The sequence below is a fragment of the Melanotaenia boesemani genome, chromosome 8 (genome assembly GCF_017639745.1).
Source record: "Melanotaenia boesemani isolate fMelBoe1 chromosome 8, fMelBoe1.pri, whole genome shotgun sequence".
NCBI classification, from domain to species: domain Eukaryota; kingdom Metazoa; phylum Chordata; class Actinopteri; order Atheriniformes; family Melanotaeniidae; genus Melanotaenia; species Melanotaenia boesemani.
This window is the reverse complement of record NC_055689.1, coordinates 25,488,318-25,513,157: the sequence shown is the minus strand read 5'-3', so window position 1 is coordinate 25,513,157 and position 24,840 is coordinate 25,488,318. Positions and strand designations below refer to the sequence as shown.

The 24,840-nt window shown below is 40.3% G+C and overlaps 1 protein-coding gene across 11 annotated transcripts in view; it reads right to left on the bottom strand.

The window, feature by feature from the left end:
* Window positions 1-1,885: 1,885 nt before the first annotated feature.
* Window positions 1,886-24,840, bottom strand: part of epb41l3b (erythrocyte membrane protein band 4.1-like 3b) — a 60,163-nt gene continuing 37,208 nt past the window's right edge. For 4 of the 11 annotated variants that reach the window (XM_041992035.1, XM_041992030.1, XM_041992032.1 and 1 more), the window contains exons 10-26: window positions 23,870-23,967; window positions 23,246-23,421; window positions 22,667-22,872; window positions 21,456-22,040; window positions 19,299-19,352; window positions 18,235-18,270; window positions 17,703-17,768; window positions 16,926-17,114; window positions 14,372-14,434; window positions 13,163-13,885; window positions 12,370-12,402; window positions 12,108-12,185; window positions 10,979-11,062; window positions 9,865-9,963; window positions 8,817-8,897; window positions 7,601-7,716; window positions 1,886-2,927 (exon numbers count right to left, since the gene is read on the bottom strand). In XM_041992035.1, the coding sequence (XP_041847969.1) occupies window positions 7,606-7,716; window positions 8,817-8,897; window positions 9,865-9,963; window positions 10,979-11,062; window positions 12,108-12,185; window positions 12,370-12,402; window positions 13,163-13,885; window positions 14,372-14,434; window positions 16,926-17,114; window positions 17,703-17,768; window positions 18,235-18,270; window positions 19,299-19,352; window positions 21,456-22,040; window positions 22,667-22,872; window positions 23,246-23,421; window positions 23,870-23,967 (2,682 nt within the window). In that variant the 3' untranslated portion in view covers window positions 1,886-2,927; window positions 7,601-7,605. The remainder of the gene's footprint in view (window positions 2,928-7,600; window positions 7,717-8,816; window positions 8,898-9,864; window positions 9,964-10,978; window positions 11,063-12,107; window positions 12,186-12,369; window positions 12,403-13,162; window positions 13,886-14,371; window positions 14,435-16,925; window positions 17,115-17,702; window positions 17,769-18,234; window positions 18,271-19,298; window positions 19,353-21,455; window positions 22,041-22,666; window positions 22,873-23,245; window positions 23,422-23,869; window positions 23,968-24,840) is intronic. The other 7 variants (XM_041992034.1, XM_041992033.1, XM_041992039.1 and 4 more) reach the window with 7 other exon arrangements.

Sequence of the window (24,840 nt, the reverse complement as noted above, 5' to 3'; positions counted from 1 at the left end):
ACAATGCTGCAGAGGTTTGTCAACCAAGACAGCCCTACAGCATCCAGAGCCTTAAGGAACTCCCGGCAGATCTTGCTAACCCTGAGGGCCTGCTACGTGGACCTTTTTAACCACCTCAGCCTGAGATAGGATAGCGCAAGCCAGGGTCCCCCAACTCTGCTTCCTTGTTGGACGACATGTTAGTGGGATTGAGGAGATTTTCGAAGTATTCCTGCCACCAGCCCACAACATCCCTAGTCGAGGTCACCAGCCTCCTATCCCCACCACTTTACAATGTTGATGGAGCACTGCTTTCCTCTCCTGAGCCATCAGATGGTGGACCAGAATCTCCTCAAAGCCATACAGAAGTCATTCTCCATGGCGTCTCCAAACTCCTCCCATACCAGAGTTTTTGCCTCAGTGACCGCTGAAGCCATGTTCCATTAATCCTGCCCATACCCATCAGGAGTCTCACAGGCCCAATAGGACTCCTTCTTAAGCTTGACGACATCCTTGACTGCTGGTGTCCACCAACGAGTTTGACGTTTGGAACTGTTACGTCCCCGGGGCTGCACCCTGGGCACGTATGTGAAAAGCCTGTCATTTCTTCACCTGGCCTACTGAGGACTCCTGCCTCTACAGTGATTGGCTCATCAGGCTTCCGCATTCCTTCTGGAGAGACTGACGTGAGGATCTTATTGGACAATGGTCAGACCAATCAGCATCCGAGTCGGCCTTTAAAGGAGGGGCGGCGCCAGGAATCAGGGCAGCTGTGTTCCTTCGGCACACAGCTCGTCAACTCTGGGATTGTGCGCGTTTGTTGTAGTAGCTGGTCTGAGTACCAATTGAGGTTGATAAGAGCTTTAATCTTCCTCCTTCTGCAGATACACTATAGTGTTTGTTAGTGGTTGGAATTGTGTGCTCTCCTTCTATTTTTGTATCTTGGATTATACTGTTTGTAAGATTCTATTTTTGTTTGAAGGATATTGAGAAGTAGCTCTATTTTGTGTTAAAGTTAATATATACGATTGATATTTTGGTTTGTGTAAGTAGTAGATTTATTGCACTGGATTTAAATAAGTTTTGGTTTGTTTAAATAGTAGATTTATTGTACTGGATTTAAATAAGTTTTGGTTTGTTTAAATAGTAGATTTATTGTACTGGATTTAAATAAGTTTTGGTTTGTAAATATTAAGGATTTGTTATTTTTTATTACGTCATTGAGGACACCTTGAGTTGATTAAGTTAATTATCTGAATTTGATCACTGTGGTTGTCCTTGTTTAATTTGAAACCCGGTTGTATATTTTGGATTTATTATTAAATATTTGCACTGATTTTAAACAGAATCCAGTCTGCTTTTGTTACGGACCCTAATTACCCCTGGTCTCAAAAGGGGTCGTAACAGGAACAGTTTGGAAAATACAAACTTTGGTTGCCTTAACAATAGAGGCACGGATCACAGCCCCACTCGGACTCAACTTCACCCGCCTCACTTGGGACATGAAGCTCTGCCGGAGGCAAGACTCTTTCTGCAGGGGATTTCACCGGACGTTTCCAGTAGACCAGGGGTGTCAAACTCTGGTCCTCAAGGGCCGCTATCCTGCAGGTTTTAGTTATTTCCCTGCTCCAGCGCACCTGAATAAAATCAAATTGATCCAACAGCTTCTTGTCAACTTCTTCACAAGAACCCATTTAATTCAGTCAGGTGTGTTAAATCAGGGAAACAATGAAAATCTTGATTCATAATTATTAATTTGCAGTGTTATTAATAATTTCCAGTGTTACATTATCGTAATCAAAGTTTTGATAGTTGACTTATTTCACTGAATGACATTTGACTACATGTGTGGAAAAAATCTCAGCAATTAAAAAAAACAAAAACAAACAAAAACAAAAAAACTAAGTTGTGGTACTGTGATCATTTTTATTATTTCAGAGGAAAAGGGCAAATAAAGAGTAAATGCATTTGTCACATTTATTTCGCCATTCTGTGGAAGAACATGGCTGTACATGAACACAACTCAGATACATTTGAACAGAATACAGCGGACATGTTGATGATGGTTTGGGTGGTTACAGATCTTTCTCTGCTTTGCATCTAGTTTGGGCAGAGCTCGGTTGTCTGAGCTCTTTGCCTCACAGTCACACAAACCTGAGATTTGTGCTGCAGCCGTCTTCTACCCTGGATAACATTCATAGCCTGCACGGGCATGTAAAAACCTTATCTGTTGGATTCCATGGTCTTTACGAAAACAGACCTTGTAACATTTAGCAATGGTGTAAAAGCAACTGATGAGAAATAATAAAAACACAGAAATTACAGTGAAAAGGAAAATTAAATTCAAAAAGACATGACACAAATCAACCATGAAAGATAATTAGCTATTTCTAGGAAAGCTTTGATATGTACAATGCTGAGCTGTAGTAATTTCTGTAGTGACATACCTGATGGAAAATCATTTGTGTTGTGTAAGGGAGTGAAGCAATGAGGTTGGCACTTCTACAGCAAGGTTAAATAGTGTATGCTCTCTAACATGTACAGCCTACAGCAATTTTAAGTTTCTGGAGTGATGGCTTTATTTCATAAATAAAATGTTGCTACAATAATTATTCTCAATAATCATAAAAATGCGTCAGTCATAAGGCAGTGAAAGCAAACAGTATGCTGGCTGCACACAGGGATTCGGCTTGCAGACGTGTCGAGAACCTTTTGGAAATCAGACGGTTTTCAGTATGATCTTGCATTTAGTTTGATAATGCAGCATTGCGTCGTTCTCATGCAGAATGCATCTATTTGCTTTGCAGGTGATGTTTGTGACTGGCAGCGAGCTGCAGCATCTGGAGAGTAGGAACCTTTCTAGTATTCTGAGAGTCCCGACGTAAAATGTGGAGTTGTGGACGTTTGGTTCTGGGAAGTGGAACTGAAAGTAGCCCTCTGTGTTATTCCTGGAAGAGGAGAGGAGTCAGAAGTGAGTACATCATACATGTTTAATTACTTCTGAGGCTTTACTGCCACAGTGGAGCCTGCCAAACAGAGAAAATGAGCCAGATGACAGTATACAGCAGTTTTAGTCACATTAATAGAGGTACTTATGAAGGTGCAAACACAACACATTAGACACACACACATGCGTGCTAGCAGGCAACAAATACTTCACTATGACAGGCATTTCAGAATAGTTTCCAGCCACACTTTAGTTACGCTCCTGCTGTCCATGTCGTTTTGAACAGCACATCATGCTTTATTCAGCAGAGGCTTTCAGACCTGTTTTCATCACAGAGAAGTTTGAAAAGCTGCTGTATGAAAGGGTGTTATTTGGGATTTATAAAGGGAGCTGTTGAGCTTAAAACTACTTTTGTAGAATTTAAAGAATTGAAAACAAAAAAATAAACTGGAAATGAAGATGAGTGGAAGTGTTAAGTTTAAAAAAATGAACGGAAAAAAATTTAACCATATAACAGGAAATAGTTATGCGTGAACCTGTGTGTGTGTTGTAATCTGAGCTTCTCTCTTTACTATAAATGATGGAGTGATTTATAAATATTTCTTCTGGCACTTTTTTATATCTTTTATGAAGAGCTAATGCAAATGAGAAAGCTGTGTACATGTGTGAGCAGGCACTTTTTCTAAAGTGTGATTAATGGGCCACAAAGCCAGGTAATTAATGGATTTGAGGTTGGAGAAAAAGCCAGAGCACAGTACAGGAAGTACATATATTTTGATGCTGGGAGTGAATTTATAGGTGTAACTCACTCAGCTGCTTATTTTGGTCTTTGGTTTTGGTGCTCTAGTTCTGAACGCTGTACGCCACCGTGAGGGTCCTCTGTAAATGTTAAGTGAAAGTTAAGTTGTGACTCTTTGTATATCAATCAGTGTTAAAATTTCTATGAAAGCTTTTAAAGAAAAGTAGGATAATAAAGGAATATTAGGATTTGATCATCAGATGTCTGCTTATTGCAAATAAAAGAATATTGGGAACCATTTCATGAGGTTTTTCACCAAAGCCCAAATTCAACTTAGAAGCAGTTCTTTCTGATTCCAAAGCTCTTACTAATGGCTTTGCTGCGTTTGGGATGTCTCGATTACTTAATTTCAGAATTAATTTTGGTATTTACCGCCCTGACTAATTAATCATAAAGATTCCTTAATATCGTCACTTTCAGTAAAAGATTATGCCTCGCCCCTAACGGCAGATCAGCGCAAGTTCAGCATGTTGTTGTTTATTATATCAAGTGGGTCATCCTGCTGCAATCTTCTAAATGTAAAGCTTGAAAACTGTCAGAACTTTTATGAATAAAGAGAATAAAGCGGTTTTTGGTAGATTATATGTTAACAGCTGTGACAAAGCACCCTTATAATGCCAAGTTTGAATTTTTAAAACCAGCCCTGGCAATAACGTTGTTTCTGGACACCTGATGATAAAATTCTAAATACAACTTAAAAACCATCAGTGACAATAATTGTGATAATTTCTTTGACAATAATGGTACCAAGAAAATCTGTAATTGTGACACCGCGATGCATGCTGGGATGACGTTCAACCACTGCTGCCTGATAAGATTTTGATTTGTTTTGCTGAAACTATAAAATCTAGTGGAGATAGAGCAAGAAAATGAAGCTTACAGAGATGGATTAAATCAAGCCACTAATAAAAATGTAAAGTAAAAAAACAGTATGGCACCAAAATCTGATCCTCTGCACAATCTTACCTCCATTTTTTGGATTTCTTTATTGGAGTAAATAAATGATGACAGTTCTGAAAACATCAAGTGATGCCTTTGTTTTTAAAAAGTCTGATGTGTAATAAAAAAAAAAAAAAAAAAAGTCTGATGTGTAATAAAAAAAAAAAAAAAAAAAAGTCTGATGTGGAGGAATTTATAAGTCACTATACTGATAATAAACGTGTTGGAATATTGAAATGCCTTAAAAATGTTTCATTTATCTATGCTGTGGACAGATATGTTTAATATTTGATTATGAGGATTAGAAACAGACTGAGATAACAGTTAAGGCGGATCTTATGGAATGAGTGGAAACAACTTTAATTAGAATTTAGGGTTTGAATGTACCGTATTTATAAATGACGGCATCAGAGAAAATACAATATGGTGCCTAAACAAAGCGATCTAAAGCTTCAGTTACTATTACAGGTCAGTTCTCTGAATGTACCATTTAGACTATAACAGTCTGTAACTGGATTTAAATAATTGTTTTCTGCTTTGTTTATTGACTCTTCTGTTTTGTTTTTTTTAAATATTAGTTCGCATTTATAAATCCTGTTTCTCCTGCCATTCAGTTAGCATTTGGAAACTGGTCAGTGTTGCAGTGAGTGTTCACAAACACCAGCTTATGTTTAAATAGTTTTAAAACAAAACTAATGATGTTAAGACATCTGTTTAGTAGTAAAACAGGTCAAACATTGTAATCTATTAAAGGAGGGTTAAGGGTGGATTATGACATGGCGTGAAGTTGTGGCTTCACCTCTGCACTAGAACCAACTTAAAACTGGAGCTAACACCAGCCCTGAAACCAAATGTATCAGAGACCCTCATGATTGGGGCTGCAACTAATGACTATTCTGATAATCGATTAGTCACCGACTATTAAAACAACTAGTTGACCAATCGAATTATGTATCTCATAATTATTGAATGTTATTTCACTTTCAGCTTTGAAATCTTGCATGAGGTTGTTAAGTCCGACGTGCCTCCTCTTTAAACGTTCAAGCATTTCAGACGTATGCAAGGTCCGCTTTACAAATCGCACATGTATTTCATTTATTTTGTAAGTTTAACGTGAAGTTATTTCAGACTTTTGACGTCCTCTGCTGCCGTTTTATTCCCTAGTCAGCCGCCATATTTTTCCCCTGGGGGACTTTATTACGGATATGCAACTCTCAGCAGAGATAGGAAAGAAGACGATGTCTCACTCTGTAGGTTTTTTTTTTTTTGCCGACAATAGTTGACGGGTAAATTTGTTGTCGACTATTTTTATTGTCAACTATTGTTGACAACGTCGACTAATCGTTGCAGCCCTACTCATGATGAAGGCAAACAGGCTGAAAATCCTTTGGGAATAAAGCATGACATCAAAAAGTTTGAAAAGAACAGCAATGAAGCTCCCCGCTCTGGTCAGCATTTTGCTGTGCGTGCACTCCAACAATAATCAAGTTTTTAAGTTTAAATTTTTTTCCCAAATTTTGTCCCACACTGTGTGTAGCTTTATAAAGAAAACATGTAGTGTACTGTTACAAGTGCCAGTCTTACACAGACATTAAACAGCACACACAACCGAGGGCAGGGCTGCAAAAAACAAAGCCAAGCATTCCCATCTTGTGAGTCACGCAAGCAAACATGCACGCTTACACATCCCAAGCCCCACGCTTTGCATCCTATCAGTGAGATGCTAATGAAATAACAAGCTTCAGACCTAAAAGGTGCTTCAGCAGAAACTAAACAGCAAGCGGCTTCCACACAGAAAAAGGCTTAGGAAACAATAAATTGACAAGTTCCTTCATGCAGCCAAACCCCCCACAACACCAACGGTGGGCAAGTTGAAACACAAATGGCTGCATTTGTGGAGTTTGCATTAACACTGCATCAGGGACAGCTGACCTATTTTTCTCCAAACAAAAGACTGAAATGAGAAGTATGTCAAACTGCAACAAATGCAGTTGGCCTAGAAACACAGTTGTTAATATCTAAGGGATAAATTCCCACCTTAAGTATTTAATAATGTGTAGAGGTGGCTCTTTATGCTTATTTACCACAAAATAAAAAAAAAAGTTAATCTTTTAATCTAATATCCTGAATAAAAATGACCCCAAATTAGCTTTAGCATGGGTTTTATGCAAAAGAAATGAAATGTTTTGCTTCAGTGTGTAGGTTTTTGTAAGAAGAACGAAGAAGAGAAAAAAAAAAAAAAAACAGGCCAAAGCTCATCTGTGTACACACGAGATCAGATTTCACTTCTTATGAGTGCATTTGCAGTTCACAGGCTGAGAAGCAGAAGCCGGTTCAGCCGGTATTTAATCTCTCCTCACTGCAGTTCCTCTTTGTGGGTCAACACAATGTATAGAAAACGCTTTGATAGCTAACTGCACCACCCGTTAGTACCATCTTGAATGTTTTCTATTAGTATTTTTGCAAAAAAACTGACAAAGATTGTAATTTTTTTTTTGCTGAACTAGTTTAAATAATAATAAAAAACAAACAAACAAATAGTAATAAATGACTAAAGTTGTTTATCATACTCTGTGAGGACTTCAGGTCCTTAACTAAGAGATTATTTTTCTGTCCAGCAGGGGGCAGTGTTGCAGCCAAATTACATGAGATTGTATTAGGCTGCCAGCAGGATTACAGTAAAGATTTTAAAGTCTTGTCATTACTAGCTAAGATTATAACTTCCAGTCTGTGTGCACACAGGCATCAGCAGACCTTTCCTCTGCACAGGGGGGAAAGCTGGGATGATAACAGCATGATGCTCAAGCTCTAAGTGCTTCAGAAACAGGGCGATCTGGACCAGTGAGTAAGAGGAAGTGCTGATGGGAAAGCAGCATGCCAGAGCCCACACTAAACCGGACAGGGCCCGGACCGGGACTGGGGTCTTGTTGTCTTACCTGGGTCAGTCCTCCCGGTCCTCTGGCGTGATCTCTGTCTCTTTATGTACTACTACTTTGGTCACTGACATGTCAGGATGCTGCTCTTTAGCCTCCTTTATGGCCTGAGCCAGAGCCTATATACAAGGGTGCAGTGCCAGGAGGGATCACCAGGGGGAGACAGAGAACGGGAAGGGAGCAGGGATTTGGATTTAAGTCAGTAAGCCAACAGTGAAGTCACCTTTTACTCACATGCCATAGTTCCAGTATTTGTTAAATATGAGTTAATAATGTGTTAAAAATGTCACATGTTCTAACCCAGTGGCTGCTTGTAAAGTACATCTTAAAGGCAAAAACACACCGGCAGCATCCTGCAGTGTCCCATTACATGACTCAAGTGTCGTCTGTAGCGCATTTAAGAAGCATCACAATGCAGACAATAAGGCTGTGGTGAAGTTCTTCATATAAGTTCTCCATATAGAATTTCAATAACATGTCTGACTCCACAGAGCCTGAGCCTACTATAATAGTCCTACAATTTATACCTTTTTTAATAAAGGGACAATACAGGTGGCCTAAAAGTTTACCTCCAAAGTTGGCAAAATTGTATTATTTTGTGGGATTTATTCCAAACTTCACTTCTAGATTCAATTTCTAAATAAATCTGTATTATATAATGACATGTTTACCATAAAAAACCTTTTAGCTGCATTAAGACATTAGATTAAATTTCTGTGCGGAGATACACAGCTTAAACCCGGCGACTTATCTCAACCAGCATATTTTTGATGGGATTTAATGATAAGGTTGTGGCTCTGGTTGTGTCCCATGGCCAGTAATTAATCTCAGCTCATCCATTTTATAGGGATATTTGACACATCACACTGTGCTACAAAAGAGGGGGAAAAAAACCAGCCAAAAAACCAAAACATAAAAAAAAAGTTGGTAAAGCACCATAGAGGAGAATCTGATCTGGGACAGGAATCATGATGTACTGGCGTGGGTCGGGTATACTCATGACAAAGCAGTTTTTTTTCTAGTTTTTTCTAGGAGCTTCAAAATTGAAAAGGGAACGATAAGCTTCACAGTCAGCCGCCACCGGTGTGTTTTCAGCTAAATCCCTGATGCTCACTGCTCAGCAGTTTCTTAAACATTTTTTTTATTATATTAAAAGAATAAAGAATAAAAAGAATATAATGAAGAATAAAGGATAAAAAGGATGAAGCGATTAACGTACCTCATCATGGTCTATGTCTGCATCTCCAGTGATGACGATTCTTTTCTCAATTCTCGTCTCTGATATTCCTCCTTTCACCGTCTGACAGAAAAGCAAAGATACGCCTTCTTTTTAACCTTTAAGAGCTTTGTCATTAGCATATTATTTAAAATACACTTTAAGTTGTTTATATATAAAAATACTCATCAATTTAAACCTTCAGATGTGCCACAGTCATTACCAATCTGTGTCAAGTATTATGGAATTTAACAGTTAGTGTTTTTGTAAGTAATTTATAGAACATAAAATATTTAATATTCAAGTACTTTCTAATTTCTTTTTTTTTTTTTTACCTGTCCTGTTCAGCATCATAGCAAGCAAAATGATAATCTGGTTGCTGTATCATGCTGAACAAATTTGCTCTGCCAAGGGGAGGCCTATGGGCATAAGGCTCCTCTTGATTATCTGATTCATTTATTTATGTATTTACATTGAATCATGGAATCTCTGTAATCTTGCTGGGACAGAAAAGGGAAGCAAAAGCAGCAAAAGGGAAAGAAAGAGGAGACAAAAACACCACAGACAGAAGGCAACGACCCTTCAATACACACCGTCATCAGACCACAAACTACATGATCATGAGCCTCTGCTTAGAAATGCAAACATTTAAGAAAAAGTGAGATACAAAATAGGACTTTAAAAACATATTGCCTCTTTTTTTGGGCTATTTTTAAGTTGTTATTCATGTTAATTCTGGTTATCTGCTTTAAAAACTGCTCAAGTTAACTTCAAGACACAAATATGTCGGTCGGAGATGATCAAGCTGATCGTTGCGATTGTAATCTTGCAGGAAAAGAACAATCAGGTTTGTGTTTCTCTTTTCAGGCCTGGATTTGGTAATGAGACATAAAATGTCTCAAAATGTACAAGATGCCTCTAAACTTTTCTTTTATAATAAATCTGGTTTAATTTCCCAGTAAGCAGAGAGGAACTCTGGTATGTGACATCTGTGGAAATGTTTAAGTCTTCAGTTGTTTAAAAGCTAAGGAGACAACAGATGCCCTCTGACCTTTGTAATGTGTGTGGTTGTCGTGGTGCTGGTGGTTTCCGAGGTGATGGTCTGAGCACTCAGCAACACCCCGGGGTCTGCGTCACCATTAGTGTCAACCTGTCAATGAACAAAAACACCCCATATTTGTTCTCTTGATAAGGACATGACACTTTTGTAAAGCTCATTTTCAGTGATTTTCAGCTGCTTTTTAGCTATCCATTAACTAAAGCTGCAAAAGCAACACTGTTGACTTGAAAATAGTTTTCCTCCATCAAATGCTACCAAAGCTGTTACAGACATCCTTCAAAGGTGAAAGTATGTCAGTTGATGAGCCAAATGTTTGAGGAAACTTCAACATTTCTCACAATATACAAATCTCCCCAAATGAATCAAATAACCCTTCAGTTTCACAAGTAATGTATTCAGTTATCACTTAATTCTTGAAGCAGATCTCTTTTAATGAAAGGTACTTGGAGGATAAATCAAATTAGCCATGACTGTAGCTCTTTATGCAAGTGGCATGTTTACAAAGTGCTCACTGAGGTCAAGAAATAGTTTGTAACTTTAGAGTGTATTACTGAGCAGGTGATGTACAGAGTTTTATTTATGAGCCCATAGAAGGCCATCTTCTTTGTTTAGGTTTCACCAGTTTCTGAGCTGGAAGTTCACACTGTGAGCACCTATAAAGCTTCTCAGGGCTGAATCAAACTGCACCGTCAGATATCTATTCTCAGCAGGTTTGTAACCATTTCCCACGCTTTGCACATGTTTAATCCCCTGTCAAATAAATATGTTGTAAAGCTTTTAAGTGTCAATAACTCCCAGCTCTGCAGTTACTGAAAAGTTGTTCATTCATCTCACTTTCTAAGCCTTGCATCACTTGAACTGTTTGGATTCATCCTCACTGGTTGTTTTCGGCTTCTTTTGGCTTTTCAGAGAAACATCTCTGCTGTATGCTGCATCAGTACCAAACAGTTACCAGCCTGTTGGTGGCAGACCTGAGCATTTAGCTTCTAAAAAACATATTTACTGTGAGAGGTGGTGCAGAGCAACAAAACGCTAAAGGGAGGAGATACTGGACTTGCAATCATCAGGTGGACACATGCTTGAGTGATTTTTAGTTTGTGTGTACCTCTGCAGCCTCATAGGTAATGGTTTTTGTCTCTGTGTGGACCACAGGCACGTCTTTGGCAGTCACCTCCATGCTGTCCGGAGTCTGGTGGTCAGGATAAGAAAACAGGAACAAGTAAATGTCTGCAGAGAGAGGCCAGTTATTTCTAACCCATATGTGCTCACTCAGCTAAACGCTCTGTTGGAAATGAGCTTCCCCAAAGCTTTCAAACTGAAGCTTTTGGTTCTTAAAATAACACCCCACTGATGTACATGAAATCAAATTGACACAAAAAAGCACCACATGCTAATAAAATATGCCGAAGACAGTCACCGCAGGGTTTAAAAGTCTAAATGAGCATGCAGTCATGCATTTAGTCTTTAATCCAGTGAAGGGTGCTGAGGAATGTAAATCACAAGGTTTCAATCAAGTGTGTGTATCACATTAAAGGTCCTCTGATCTGCACAGCAGCTAACTGTGAAGCTAGGAGGCTGAGACACAGGTCCATGCTTTTAGTCACATTTGGTAAGTGGGTACAGGTAACAGATGGAATCAGCAGGATGGGGGGCGGCGGTGCTGGTGAGGTTACAGTGCTGAGACTGATGAAATGATACAGGGTTTCTGCAGACCGAGAAACGTCTGGAGGTGACATAAAGAGCTCAGTAGGAGTCAGTGTGTAGGCTGAACTGCTCGACTTGTTCTAAGACTTCATTTTCTATTTCTTCTTCCATCAAATCTGATACTTTTACATGAAGATGTTTGTCTTTCGTTTGCAAAGACATTTCCTCCATCTCCGTTTGCTTTTCTGAGCTCTCCATCTGGGCATAAAGGGCAAATTACCAGAGAGCTGTGGAAAGTTCTTTGAGTCCTCGACTGTTGTGTGATGGGGGGTTACTAGAGAACGTTTCTGAGTCTCCTCAAAAACTCCCTTACAAACCTGCTCTTGCTCAACATCCAACCCAAAGCTTGTTTTTAAAGGGTGCAACGATGCCCACCGCTCTAAAGAAGCTTAGGACAACGACTAAATGACTTTTCAGCGAAGCTATAATTATGAATTTCTGACTGTGACCCAGCTGTGCCGTTCTCTACTCTCTCAATCTGCTGTCAGCATGAGCTCTTCATGTGCAGCCTCTGCTGTCTGGATATTCACCGTTGGCCCTGTTGACTTGGCTGGCTCTGCTTCTGTTTCCTTGGCAACCACTGCCTTCTCCTCTTGATCATTTGATGCCTGTGAATGATAATTGTACAATTAGATCCCAATTTTGACCTTGACAAAACAAAATCCAAAAATTAGAGAACAGTTTCACATCATGCCTGATGGGGAAAAACGTGTTATGTTGGTTAGGTGTGTTCACTGCTCACATCCTGACAGAATTACATACTAGAAGACAGATTTTAAGAGGTGTGGTCACCTTTTGAGAGGAGGAAACCCATCCCAGCGTAGACTGATGGAACACAAGGATGAATGGAAACAGAGAAAAGTAGAAAAAAAGAACAGTCAAAATTTGAAGAGAACAATAGAAGACTAAAGGTCATAGAAAAATGAAAGGTTTGAAAAATAATGATTGTATGGAATACCATTATGCAGCTTATTAGTTGCGCTGACTTACGCCAATGAAAATCCAGCTTTAGAATCACAGAATTTAGCAGAAGCAACTGGCTGCTAATATGCTTTTGAAATATCTTTTCAGGTAGATCCATACAATGTTTTTCCCCCAATTTTCTCTGAGGGTGCGGGATTTAGGAGGATGAGCGGGGAAAACCTGCAGCGGTGGCATCCAGCCAGGGCTATGAAGTCACCGCTTTCAGGGAGCTTATAACAGAGCTGAAAGAAAGGAATGGTGTAGCTGAGCAAAAAAATGGCAAAGAAACAACAAGAGCCAGCTCCCATTTCTTTCCTTTTTGGTGGAGGGAGTCAGCTGCTCAGGCATGGAAAGCTGTTTTAAGCTGTAAACAAAATTAAACTCAAACACAAAACTGTATGTATCAAAAAAGAAGCTGCGGGCTCGACTGCAAAAGAAACCGGTGGCGTGAGAATTAAAAACACTGGGTGTTAAAGGGACTGTTAGCCATGCACGGGGCTGGATTACACTTTTAAGACTAGTTTGGCTACTGCTGCTGGAGGGAAGTCAATGGGGGTAGGCGGTGGAGATGTGAGAGGAGGTAGCCAAAACTAAATTGTTGCTTTTTGTTTTCATACAGTACCACTGCTAAAGATGCAGCTGAAGCTTCAGAAACTGTAATCTGAGTTAGGTTGGACTTTTGGTGCTCGGACTGGACTTCTTCAAAGGTGAAGATTTCTACTTTCTGTGGTTCTCCATCGGTCGTCTCCATCTCTTTTACTTCCTTTGCAGATTCACTTTTGCAGACCTTGGATGCCTCTGTTTTCACCTCCTCAGAAATCCATGATGCCATGGCCTTTTTAGGAGAGTCAATACCTTTAGTCTGAGTGATGTCATCAGTTTTTATCTCCAACTTGGGAATTATTATCTTGACTACTTCAGTTTGGCCTCCTAAAACAGTGTCGAGAGTTTCTGTCTCTTTAAATGCGGATAGCAATTCATTCTTGTGAACGTCCAACCCTTCCAGGACAACAGGCTCCTCGTTTTCAACCAAAGCACTTGTCTCTTTGCCCTCAGTGTCTGGATTATCGTCCGCCTCCTTCAAGATGATGAGCGTGCCTTTCTTGTCGCTGATGGCCTGAGACACTTCCTGTCTCACTGCTCCAGGGCTGACCTTCACCACTGACTTCTCCGACATCTCCTCCTGGGAATCTGGGGTTTTCTCTTGTGCCTCCTCCCTCAGGGTCCCGTCCATGAAGACGTCGTCGTCCATAGTGGTTGACAAACTAATCCCGTGAGGCCCTGAGGATGTGGCCCCTTCTGTTACGATACTGTCGGCCACATATTTCACCAGATATCCTGATGCCTGGGAAGACACTTCACTTATTGGAAAAGTATCGCTCAAGTTAATAAACAAAGGGCATCACACAACTGATACATGCGGCAAACAGGCTCTACGGAGTGAAACAACACACACAGGAGGAGCTCCACAAGTATGGATACGTCTTCACCTTTAATCCTAGTTTCTCTGCATAGAGGGATTATCTCAGTAAGAAATATTAAATAAAACAATGACTGAATGGCTGATCTAAAGATACGAAATAGCAAAACATTATAGGACTTTCAATTTGGGAACAGGGTAGCATGAAAAGTGCAAATCAGGAAACAAAAAAGTTAAATTTTCTGGATTCTTTTACTTTCCTAAAATTAAACAAACAAACAAACAAACAAAAAAAAAAAAATAATCCCCACATACTTGTGGAGCTGGAAAGATACAAAATTTCAAAGGCAACAACACCAACAAGAAACTTTAAAATCTCCAGGCATGACAGACTAGCAGAAGGCAGCGTACCTCGATGCCTTTAAGTCCCACCACCTCTTTTGCTTCCTCTCCGGCTGGCTCCTCATCTTTAGTCTGCAGGGGAAAGGTAATAAAAAGGTCACATATATTTAGAAATGTGCAAATATTACAAACAGGAAGTTGTCAATTCTGAGGCTCAAGTGGACGAATGTGTCTCATCATTTAAGTCTGAGACATTTGACACCAAACGTGTTATCAGTGCTGCTCATTAGTCCATCAGATTGTCTGACACATCAACAGATAAAACTTGCTACAAATGCAAAACTAATATGTGATTTCTGATCCCATTACCATGGCAAATTCTATCATAATAAGTTATTAATAAGAATTTAGTGACGACACATGAGTACAGTGGCAAAGAGAAACACACTCATTGTATTTAACATGCATTAAACTTTGTGTACTGATTTATAATTCATTTACAAATCAGTTGCTTTCATCAAGGAGCCCATCTTCTTAAACCCATTCGGATCTGAAGGATTTGTTTAAAACAGTCTAAAACGTGAAGCTTTTCTGGAAAACTGAAAATTTTCCACTAAATACCGTGTTAGTCAGCCTCTAAGAAACCAGAAAAAAAAAAAAAAAAAACACTAGAGGGGTTGATTCTTCCGTTTTTTTGCCGTCATGCTTGTCAGTGTTTTAAGATAAAAAAATAGAGCACCACTCCAGTCTTGACAGGTACAACGATGCATACGTGACTCAAGGATTGGAATAAAATGTACTGAACTCTGAAATGCCAACAGAAAGATTTCTCTTCTAAAAGTCTCACATTTATTAACACTTTAAAACATTCAATCATCTTTTTCCTTCATGAATCTACACACAATTCTACTCAATGCCAAAGCAGACAGCTTTTAGAGTATTTTGTTTATTTGTTGGAAAAAAAAACAAACTATGGCAGTCTGAAAGCAAAGCAGCCTCCATTTTCCTTAAATGGAAGAAGTTTGGAATTCCCGGCGCACTTCCAAGATCTGGCTGCCAAACAAAGTGATCAGGAATGAAGAGTGTTTGTAATAAACAAGCCACGAATGTGATCCAGAGTTACTTTAAGGAAATGGGATAACTTTGAAAACTCTTTTGGTCAAGCTGTCAGATTGAAGTCATTCCGCACATGTAAACCAGCTGGAAACCTGCCAAATAGCACCTAAATGCATGTCAGCACTAAGCATTACCTTCTGAATATTATCCATGGTGTTAACAGTATTATTCTATAGGGACGTTTTCCCAACAATCCTGAGAGCAAATCTTCTAGACAGTGTTCAGGATGGGAGAATGTTTATATCACAAAATGCTGAAAGTACTTTCAACATGAACCTGGTAAAGGATCTCTGTAGAGACTTAGGCCTGGTACAGACATAATTTTTTTAATCTTATGAGATTTTTTATCTAGTTGAGACCTCACACATGAAGATAAAAAAATCAGTTTTGATCGTTTTGTGTGTGCTCTGAAAATGTAATCACAGAACAACACACACATAACGATGCTGTCCCGCAACTGATCTACAATCGAGTCCTCTGAGCCGGACAAACGTCGAAGCGTAGAAGAAGAACCATAGCAACAATCGGAAAACATTACACAGCATGGAAGACAATATATAGGACGAGGGAATTGGTCTTGGGACTATTCTTAACAAAAAAAAGCCAGAACTGGAAAAAAAAAAAAATTTACAGACTGGAGACATTGTGAACACCGACTTTATTTACTTCCTCGCTCCCCAGCCAGCTCGCTGTCTGACTGGCTACATTCCGTGCCACGTCACCATCCACGCAGTCAGAATGCATGAGTCGTCAACATCCCTTAGAAATCTGCTTTGAAATATTAAACATGTTTAATGTTCCCAATTGTCGGCTACGACCTGTTTTGGAGCGGATTATCGGGAAAAATCAGTTCGTAACACACCACAGACCGAATGATGGTTGGACAGGGAAATCTCACGATGATCGGGCGTTTGTCGTCCGGAGTAAGGGAAAAGGCAAAATCAGGACAAAAGTAGCCCAAAAATCGTTGGGTGTACCAGGCCTAAGAAAAGATGCTGTGTAACCAGTCCAGGGCCTTAATATTTATCTATATGGGATGTTTGAATGTTTTATTATTTTTGTGGAGAATTGTGTGTAGATTTATGAAAAAGATAAAATATTTCAGACAAGTCTTAAACACATGATAAATTTGAAAGGGTTTGAAAACTGAAGGTTTGGTTAAATGTACTAAACAAGGCTGATTCTTTTACAAAAACATTTTTGGGGCTCTAGTGGATTTTATTTAACAGTAACATGACACGACAAATGTCAGAGAGAGAGGGTGATGGCTCCAGACCAGGACTCAAACCTGGGTCAGCTGCATTGAAAAGGCTGCAGCCTTCAACCAGCTGAGCTACAAGCTGCCTCAAACCAGGTGGATTCTAATGTAGAATAAAAACGCTCTGCATAGATCCCGTCGAGATAACTATATTCACTTTTTAATCCTGAAACCGAAACATCCCCTTGCTGATGTCATGCTTTACACACACACATGCTGCCATTCAGTCTGCCGTGGACTGCAGCTTACGTCCTGCGGCTCCAGCGGCTCGATCATCGGTGCTTCATCCGCTCTGGGAGAGCGCAGAGGGGACGAGGAAAGTCTCTTCTCCCATTCTGTCAGACCTGGCGAGCTGCTGCCACCGGTTTCCAGGAAGGAGCGTTTCAGTTCGCTGATGTTTGTCTGGTGTTTGACCACCTCCTGCGGAGGCTCCGTGTCCTACAGGAGCCGATGGATTGTGATACAGGAAAGATGAGGGGCAGTGGCAGCATGGTGGGAACGGCGGCCATGCTTTAACTATGCAACGGCAGCTTGCATATCCAAAGAGCAACCAAAAAACTTTGGGCAGCATAAATGCAGCTCTGAGAAGGTCTGGAAACGAAACAATCATTCTACAGACCTAAATCAGCTGCATTATCAGCTTCCTCATTAACCGTATTGTTCAGAGGCCCGTTTTGGAGGCTGTGCAGGCTACCCATGCAGCTTCCAGCAAAAACAGCAAAATAACAGCAAAAGGTCCAACAACATGATAGCTGATGACCAAACCAAGCTGGTTTTGATGGTTTCATGCATAATTCACAGAATTAATTTCTCTGTTTTAGTTAAGCACAACACTCCCAAATTTCATTTTGGTTTTATTTGTATTAAAAATGTATTTAAAATCAAACAGCAAGAACTAATCCACACAGTAAATCCACATGACAGCTTCTAGTAGTGGCACCTACTGAGACTCACTAAATGTTAGGATTATTCATACCATAAAAGTGCTTGCATGCACATATCGTCATGCACTGTTTGCTTACCAACCTCTAGCATCAGATTACTATGTCTGATAAAAAGGTTTTCCCCTTTTGCTCTTCTTATGAAACTATACTGCAGAGACAAAGAGGGGAGAGGAATTGTAGAGGGTAATTGTGGTGTGTTTAATTCCAACTCTAGTTTGGAGAAAATGGGAGCTTTGTCTTCAACAGAAAGGCTGTAATTGATGAATGATGATGAAAACATTTAACTAGTAAAAGCCGTGGAAAAAAATTTAAAACATTTCACTGTGGAGTGTAGCAGCAGGATTTATAAACATGGATGTGTTAAGAACAGAAAAAAAGAAAGTTGAAATGGCAGGTTTTGAAGCAGCGACAGCTCTACAGCAGCAGTCTGACAGATGAATTCAGGCAGAAGCGAATGATCAACCTGACAAGTTGCAATAGTGAGTGTGTCAACAGCAGTGGCAGCAGGCAAGCCAAAGCCAAGGAACAGCACAAAGTGACCCATAGCTGATTTGTCAGTGCATCTGATGGCGATGTGATGCACTGAGCTGGGCCACGAACCGAGACCAGTGTACCTGAGTCCGCGTCTCAGAGTCCTCATCTGCTTCCGACTGACGGCGAGTGAAGAGGAGAGCACAGAGACAATGAGACAAAGCAGCGACAAGTTGTTAAAGCGAAGATATGCAGAAGGAAAGTAGGGGAACAGAAAGTCTAACGAGGAGCAGAAATAAAAAAAATAAAGAATAGGGAACAGAATCTGACTGTCTGCTAGCCCTCTGTCAAGCAACTGCCTTAGCAACAGTTACTAGGTTGTCATAAGAGTGTTACCTCTGAATATGAAAGAAAAAATGTTTTTTATGCTTTTCCAAAAGCAGAATTGGATCTGATTCATTAAACAGCATGAGTCGGCTTTTAAAACACAATCTGGCTTACGGCCTGCAGCTGCAAACGAGGACTGCTGCTGCAGAAAATATTAACCACCTGTATTATGTTGTAGTAACTTTAGCATGTGTATCATTATTGTCTCGCTGTGTGACAGTCTGTCCACATGCAGGTAGATTTAAGCAGCACTCTGCTGCTCTTAATTGCACAAGAAAATGCCACAGCATTTGCAACCATCTTTACAGCCCACTGAAGTAAAACCAAACACTTGCATTTTATAAATAAATCCACAAAAACATGCAGCCATCCAGAGCTTTAAAACATGGCTTTTCATTTGTTGTTGTTAGGTTGTTAGAAATAAACATTTTTGTGGCAATGAGAGAAGCTGGGCTCACTTAAAAAAAAGAAAAAAAAAAAAAAAAAAAAAGAAGCACGCTCTAAAGTGATAATGTTGTCTACCATTTTATTGTGAACTATACTGTGTTAGCCTCAGAATAATGAGGTACAGGGCTTAGACAACAGTCAGTAGTAATATGTTGTTTAAAAAAAACAGTGGAAAAGGGACATATTGTAAAACTAGGGAAGTGTATTTATAGTCAAATTAAAAATAATGAGAAAACAAGAAGTGAATGTGCAGAAAAAGATCAGTTGCATGCATAACATGCAGAACTTTAAAAGACACACATTCTTTATAATTCTTTAAAGAGAATTATTCTTCCTGAACTTCTTCAGGCCTGATGTAAACACATATACAAACCTCCGTGGCAGTCATCTCTCCGTCAAAGGCAAAGTCAGTTTGTTCGCTGTCAGTCTGCACGTGCAGACAAACCAAACCGTTCCAAGTCGCAAGCAAGAGAAACAAGAAGGACCCAACTTGTAAATTTTCGAAAATGATTTTATGCTGAACAGAAATTTTTCTCTTTACTACAAATGGGACGAATGGAAATGCTATGATTGTTGAAACAGTAAGCTACAAGTTATCAGACAAACACTACGTTCAAGATCTTAAAGAAAACAAATAGACAAAAAGCAAATAAAAAAACTAAGCAAGCAAAACAGACTCAGAGGAAGTTGAAACCATCAGTCAGTCACCTTGAGAGGTAAAATGTTTTTATCAGATTTGTATTAGGTTTGGAAAAAACCTAAATTCATTTCAGGTATTTTTATTTATTTATTTTTTTACACAAAAGCAGTAATAACTTCATACTACAAACTGGATGAGATGATTTCATGGCTGAACAGTAACCTGACTTTCAGGCCCTCCCTCTCCTCTCCATGCACATCATCACCGACGGTGATGTGGAAGAATTCAGGCGTCAGAGTCTCTCTGCATCGCAGCATGTTACCCTGCACAGATCGCTTCAAAGAAGAGTTGCTGTATGGAAAAATATCACGTCTTGGCTCTCCAACCAGAAATCCTCTTTGATGAAACACTAACTCCAACTCCAACTAAGTGTGAACTAAATGATTTGTGTTAATTTCTTCAGCTTTGACTGTGTTAACTAGCAATGCAGAGAGACTGGGTGCCTGGAAAATGTTGGCATGTAGCTGATGTTGGTGGCTTTCTAAGCTGTAAAGGCAAGAATTTTCAGCACCAGTTAGAAGCGTGGATGTTATGGCCATTGATGGCCACCACTGATATAAAGAAGAAAGTAGTCGAGTTGTATATGTAAAAGACAGTGGTTCAGTGACTAGCTGGGATTGGATCCTGGCCCTGTCACCCAAAGGCACCCAAGTTCTTCTCCCACCTCTGACAACTGATAGACCGACGTCCTGGCCAATCAAAACAGCAGCTGGTATAAAAGAGCTGTCATTCGGCGAGTGTGTGTCTTGTTGTGTGCAGCTTGCTCATGTTTGTTTAAGCTGCTGATTTTATAGAGCACAAGCTCTCATATTGCATTTACAACACATGATGAGGTTTAATCTTTTGAGCTTGTCATTAAGGAAAGTAAGTTTTAAGTAAGGAAAACGTGTAAAGTAATTAAAAACTGGTAATTTTTTGTTGAATGAAAAACACCTTTGTCCTTCGAAGGCAGGACCCGGTTTTAGTTTTGTTAAAACACACGTTCACTCACTATAGCCGTCTTTGGTTTAATAACAGGGTTCAATGTGCTACTCCCTTCTTTTACTTTGGTTTTCAACTAGTGATGGTAGACAGCCAAGTCAAGTTTTAGCTCTGGTTTTATTCTGGGCAAAGTTTAGACAAAAGAAGTAAGAGTCTCTATGTTTTGACTATTTATTTGATTTAAGTAGCACCACCCTTTGTTGCACAGTTTGTGCTTTCTGTCAGGTATTTTATTTGTAAACTGACCACAGCCTCCAATTAACTCCTTAAAAAGTCCACTATAACATGGCATTCAGTTTTATATCCCCAAGCAGAGCTGGGTCATGAAAGTGGACATGATTGGAAGTTGTGTCCAAACTTTTGACTGGTACTGTAGACGATAACACTGAGTCGGGTTAGGCACAAAGCCGAGTACTTGATGAAGCATTAGTGACTAAATGAAGATAAGTGACTTCTTAAAATTATCATAATCTCTGATAAATAACTACTGAGTCACATTTCATAGAAAATTATATGCAAGGCTGCAAAAACCTAAATGTGGGTAAAAAAAATCCTGCTCATTTGTGTCTAACCCTCTCATGGTGAAGCTGCTAGTCAAATGTGAAATGGTGAGACTTGCAGGTTCATCGTTGTGTACTTGTGGTGCAGATGAGGATGTATTCTACGGGATGAAGGCGTGACCGGGCAGAGATGAGGTTCTGAAAGTAGGAGACTGACAGACACTGGGACACACAGTCTCCAGGTCGGCTCTGAACAGTTACAGGACAGGATAAGTTGTTAACTGGGATAATGGACCGTCATTCTATGCCAGAGGCGGGTACTGGAACATACAGGCATACGCACACACACCTCCTCTTCCTCTGAACTGTCATGGTCATGGTAGCCCTGGGCTATGGAGGCGGTCAGGGAGGCTGCCTTGGGCTCCAGGTAGCAGAGGCACAGCGCCAGTGGGAAGGAGAGGGTGAGGGCGTAGGGGACAGAAAAGGAGGTGGAAAGCAGGAAGAAGAAGATGAAGAGGAAGCAGGGTATGAGTGACGGTGACTTGATGGGAAGGAAATTCTGTGCGCACACGGGGAGGAAGCGCATCTCGGAAAGATCGGGGAAGGTGATGTAGCCATCCTCGTCCAGGATGGAGGACAGGTCGGGCAGATGCAGGGAGAAGGAGAAGAGTGTGCCGCCGCGGCGCTTGCCCTGCTCCAGCCTCTGCTTGCGTGCCGAGAGCAGCAACGCTTGTTCCTCCAGCAGGGCGGCTTCGCGGTCTGCGTGGGCCTGCCGGCGGCGGCACCCAGTGCTGCTCTTGGCCGGACTGACTGACGAAGCCCGCTTACGAGCGTTCTCCCTGCGCCTCCGTCGCACTTTGGTTGATGAAACAGGAGATGAGGGGAGTGAGAGCTCAGAGCGGAGGGGGTCGGTTGTGTATATATGAGGGGAGCGCTGATGGAGGGATATGTCAACGAAGAAATAATGTGTGCGTAAACAGAGTGAAGCGAAGGGGAAGAGTGTGAATACGCATGAGCACACACAAATATAATGTGGGGTCAAAGGAAGGACAAGAAAAAGAAAAGCTAATTAGTAAAGCGCACACAAGATGAGAAGCACTCCGACATAGTCTAGAGCAGGAGTGCTCAAGACCAGTCCTCCAGAGCTACTATCCTGCCACTTTTTGTTGCATTTATTCTCCATTACACCTGAATCAAATGAGTGGCTTGTTACCAGGCCTCTGCAGAGCTGAATGATTTGTGCATGAAGTAATTCAGCCATTTGATTTAGGTGTGTTGGAGACAGTAGGACAGTAGCTCTCGAGGACAGGGCTCCCCTGGTCTAGAGAAGTGAGTTAAGCTGAAAGCAACTGGGAAATTCACATCAGCCATTAAGAACTTTACCAAAATAAAAATAAATAAATAAATAAAAAATAAAGAAAGAAATATAAAAGGTTTTAAACGGCAACCTGTCTTTGACTCAGAGTTAACATTCCCCCGAAGCAAAAGTAGAGACATTCCCAACCCGTGTGATGTTCATTTAGATGCAGCTCCAGCTGCATCTGTGACACAGCAGTTTACCTTTGTGTCGTGTCTGAGTGGTGTTGTGGCAGCTGGTTCTGCTGTCTCAGTGGCATCTTTCTGTATGTCCTCCTGCACCGCCTTCCCTTCTTCTGCCTTTTTCTCTGTTGTTACCGTGGTGATAATGTCTCCCTTGGCAATGACTTTGGCTGCCCCGTCAGCGGTGCTGTCCTTCATCGGAGTCTCATGGTTCTCCATAATGGGAGCTGAAACATCGGAGGAAAAAAGATGAATGTTGAGCACTTTAATCTGTGACGTTTTAAGGACACTGAACGTTCGGCCTTAATCTCAGGGAAAAAATGTGAGCAGCTGCATGAAGGGTTTGATTTGTCCCTGCATATGGCTGTTAAGATATTCATTGTGGCTTTGACTCTGCCTTGCTTTAAGCTCTGCCAGCATTCAGGAGCAACCATACATCTTTGGCTTTGACACACACAAAAAAAGGGGGAAACAAAAAAGCTCATTTGCACTTCTCACATACATAATTAGAAATGGAAAAAAAAAACTGCTACAAAACAGCTTTAAAAAAAAACCCAGTAATCTTGGGTAGACAGCACTGGACCGCAACCTGCTCCTCACCTCCATCTAAGCTGCGGGACATGTTGTAGCGTTTGCTGGAGGAGCGTTCGAAGAACGGGGCTGGCCTGATGATCTGAGAGCTGGCCCTGCGAGTCTGAGCCTGCGTCCTGCCGCTGTAGCGAAACTTGGAGCCGAGGCTCAGGAACTTCTTTGGTGGTGCCTCAGGAGACACGAGCCTGTAACAAGTTACAAACATGCACATTAATCAAAGCAGAAATGAAAACAAGGATTTAAATCAAGCACAGAGAAGCGTTGCAACTCCTACTCATTTAAACCATCTCCAGGAAGCCCTCAGGCTGGGTTTGCTACGCGAAACGGCCCACAAGACCAATTTTTGGCTTAAAACAGAAACTTGGCACAACGTTCCAACAGCTAACAACCTTAACACTGCCTCTGTTTAACTGTGGTGGTGAGAAAACTGCAAGGCTGGCATGCCTGTGATCACAGATGTGAATACAGTGATTATGTATTTCATATTATAATGGCATCTAGAGGCTGAATGTGATTTTGCTGAATGGAACTGGCGCTATAATTAAACATATGCAAGCTAAGGTAATTAGCTTGGTAAGCAGAAAAAAAAAAATCACACAAAAAAAGGAAAGTAAATCTTCTTGAATTCCTTACCTGAAGAAGGTGTGATGCTCAACGCAGACCTTCCAGAGTCGTTTGGCAGCACGATGGTTTGGAAGCTTAAAACCGATTGTGCTTTCAAACTGCTCAAACTGCAGACAGACAAACACTGTGATCAGATTCACTCAATTAACTATAGCTGCTTAAAACATGACTAGTTCTATCAGTTTTAAAACTGTTATACAAACACTGAAATCCCAACACGCCATTATTTTTGCCCCAGATATCTGGATGAGTCATTTAATAGTCTCAAAATTCAATAGTCTAATTCAATATTTATACTTTCTAACATGAAACAGCTGCACTTAGCAGAGCAAATCCAGATTATGTAAGACATACTGAAAAATAAAACAGTGTTACATTTTAAAATTCAGCTGGATCAGTTCACTCTTAAACACTCATTAATAAGATGAAGCTTTAATCATTTGGGGGCATCGTGTGTGTGTAGCAAAACCAAAATATGACAGGTAACAATACAAGGATTGCAGATCTTTAAAGCTGGTAGAAGAAAAAAATCTAAATAGAGCCTAAAATACAACTCCACAATGGCACAGCTGGTATACAGAAATCCTCTGTTGTTATTATATGCTTTAAGAGAATATTTTCAATATATGTGCCAGGTATATTTTACAAAAACCAACTCCAGAAGTGTAAGACCTGGCTATGGACAACAGATGAAAACTTTGGTTAAATCTAGCATATTAAGTGTTCTTTTTTTAAGATGCTCTGTCTCTGACAAAGAAACGAGTAAATAAAAAATAAGTTTTATTGTTTTATTTCCATTTATGTACAGCACTTTGTTTCAGCTGTGGTTGTTTTAAAGGGCTATATAAATAAAGCTGAACTGAGTCGAGTATAACATAACCAACACATCAGATGTTGAAATTGAGACATTTTACCGCTTCATGAAAAATATTAGCTTGTTTTGGTACAAAACAAAAAGAACTAGAGGAACCGCTCAGACA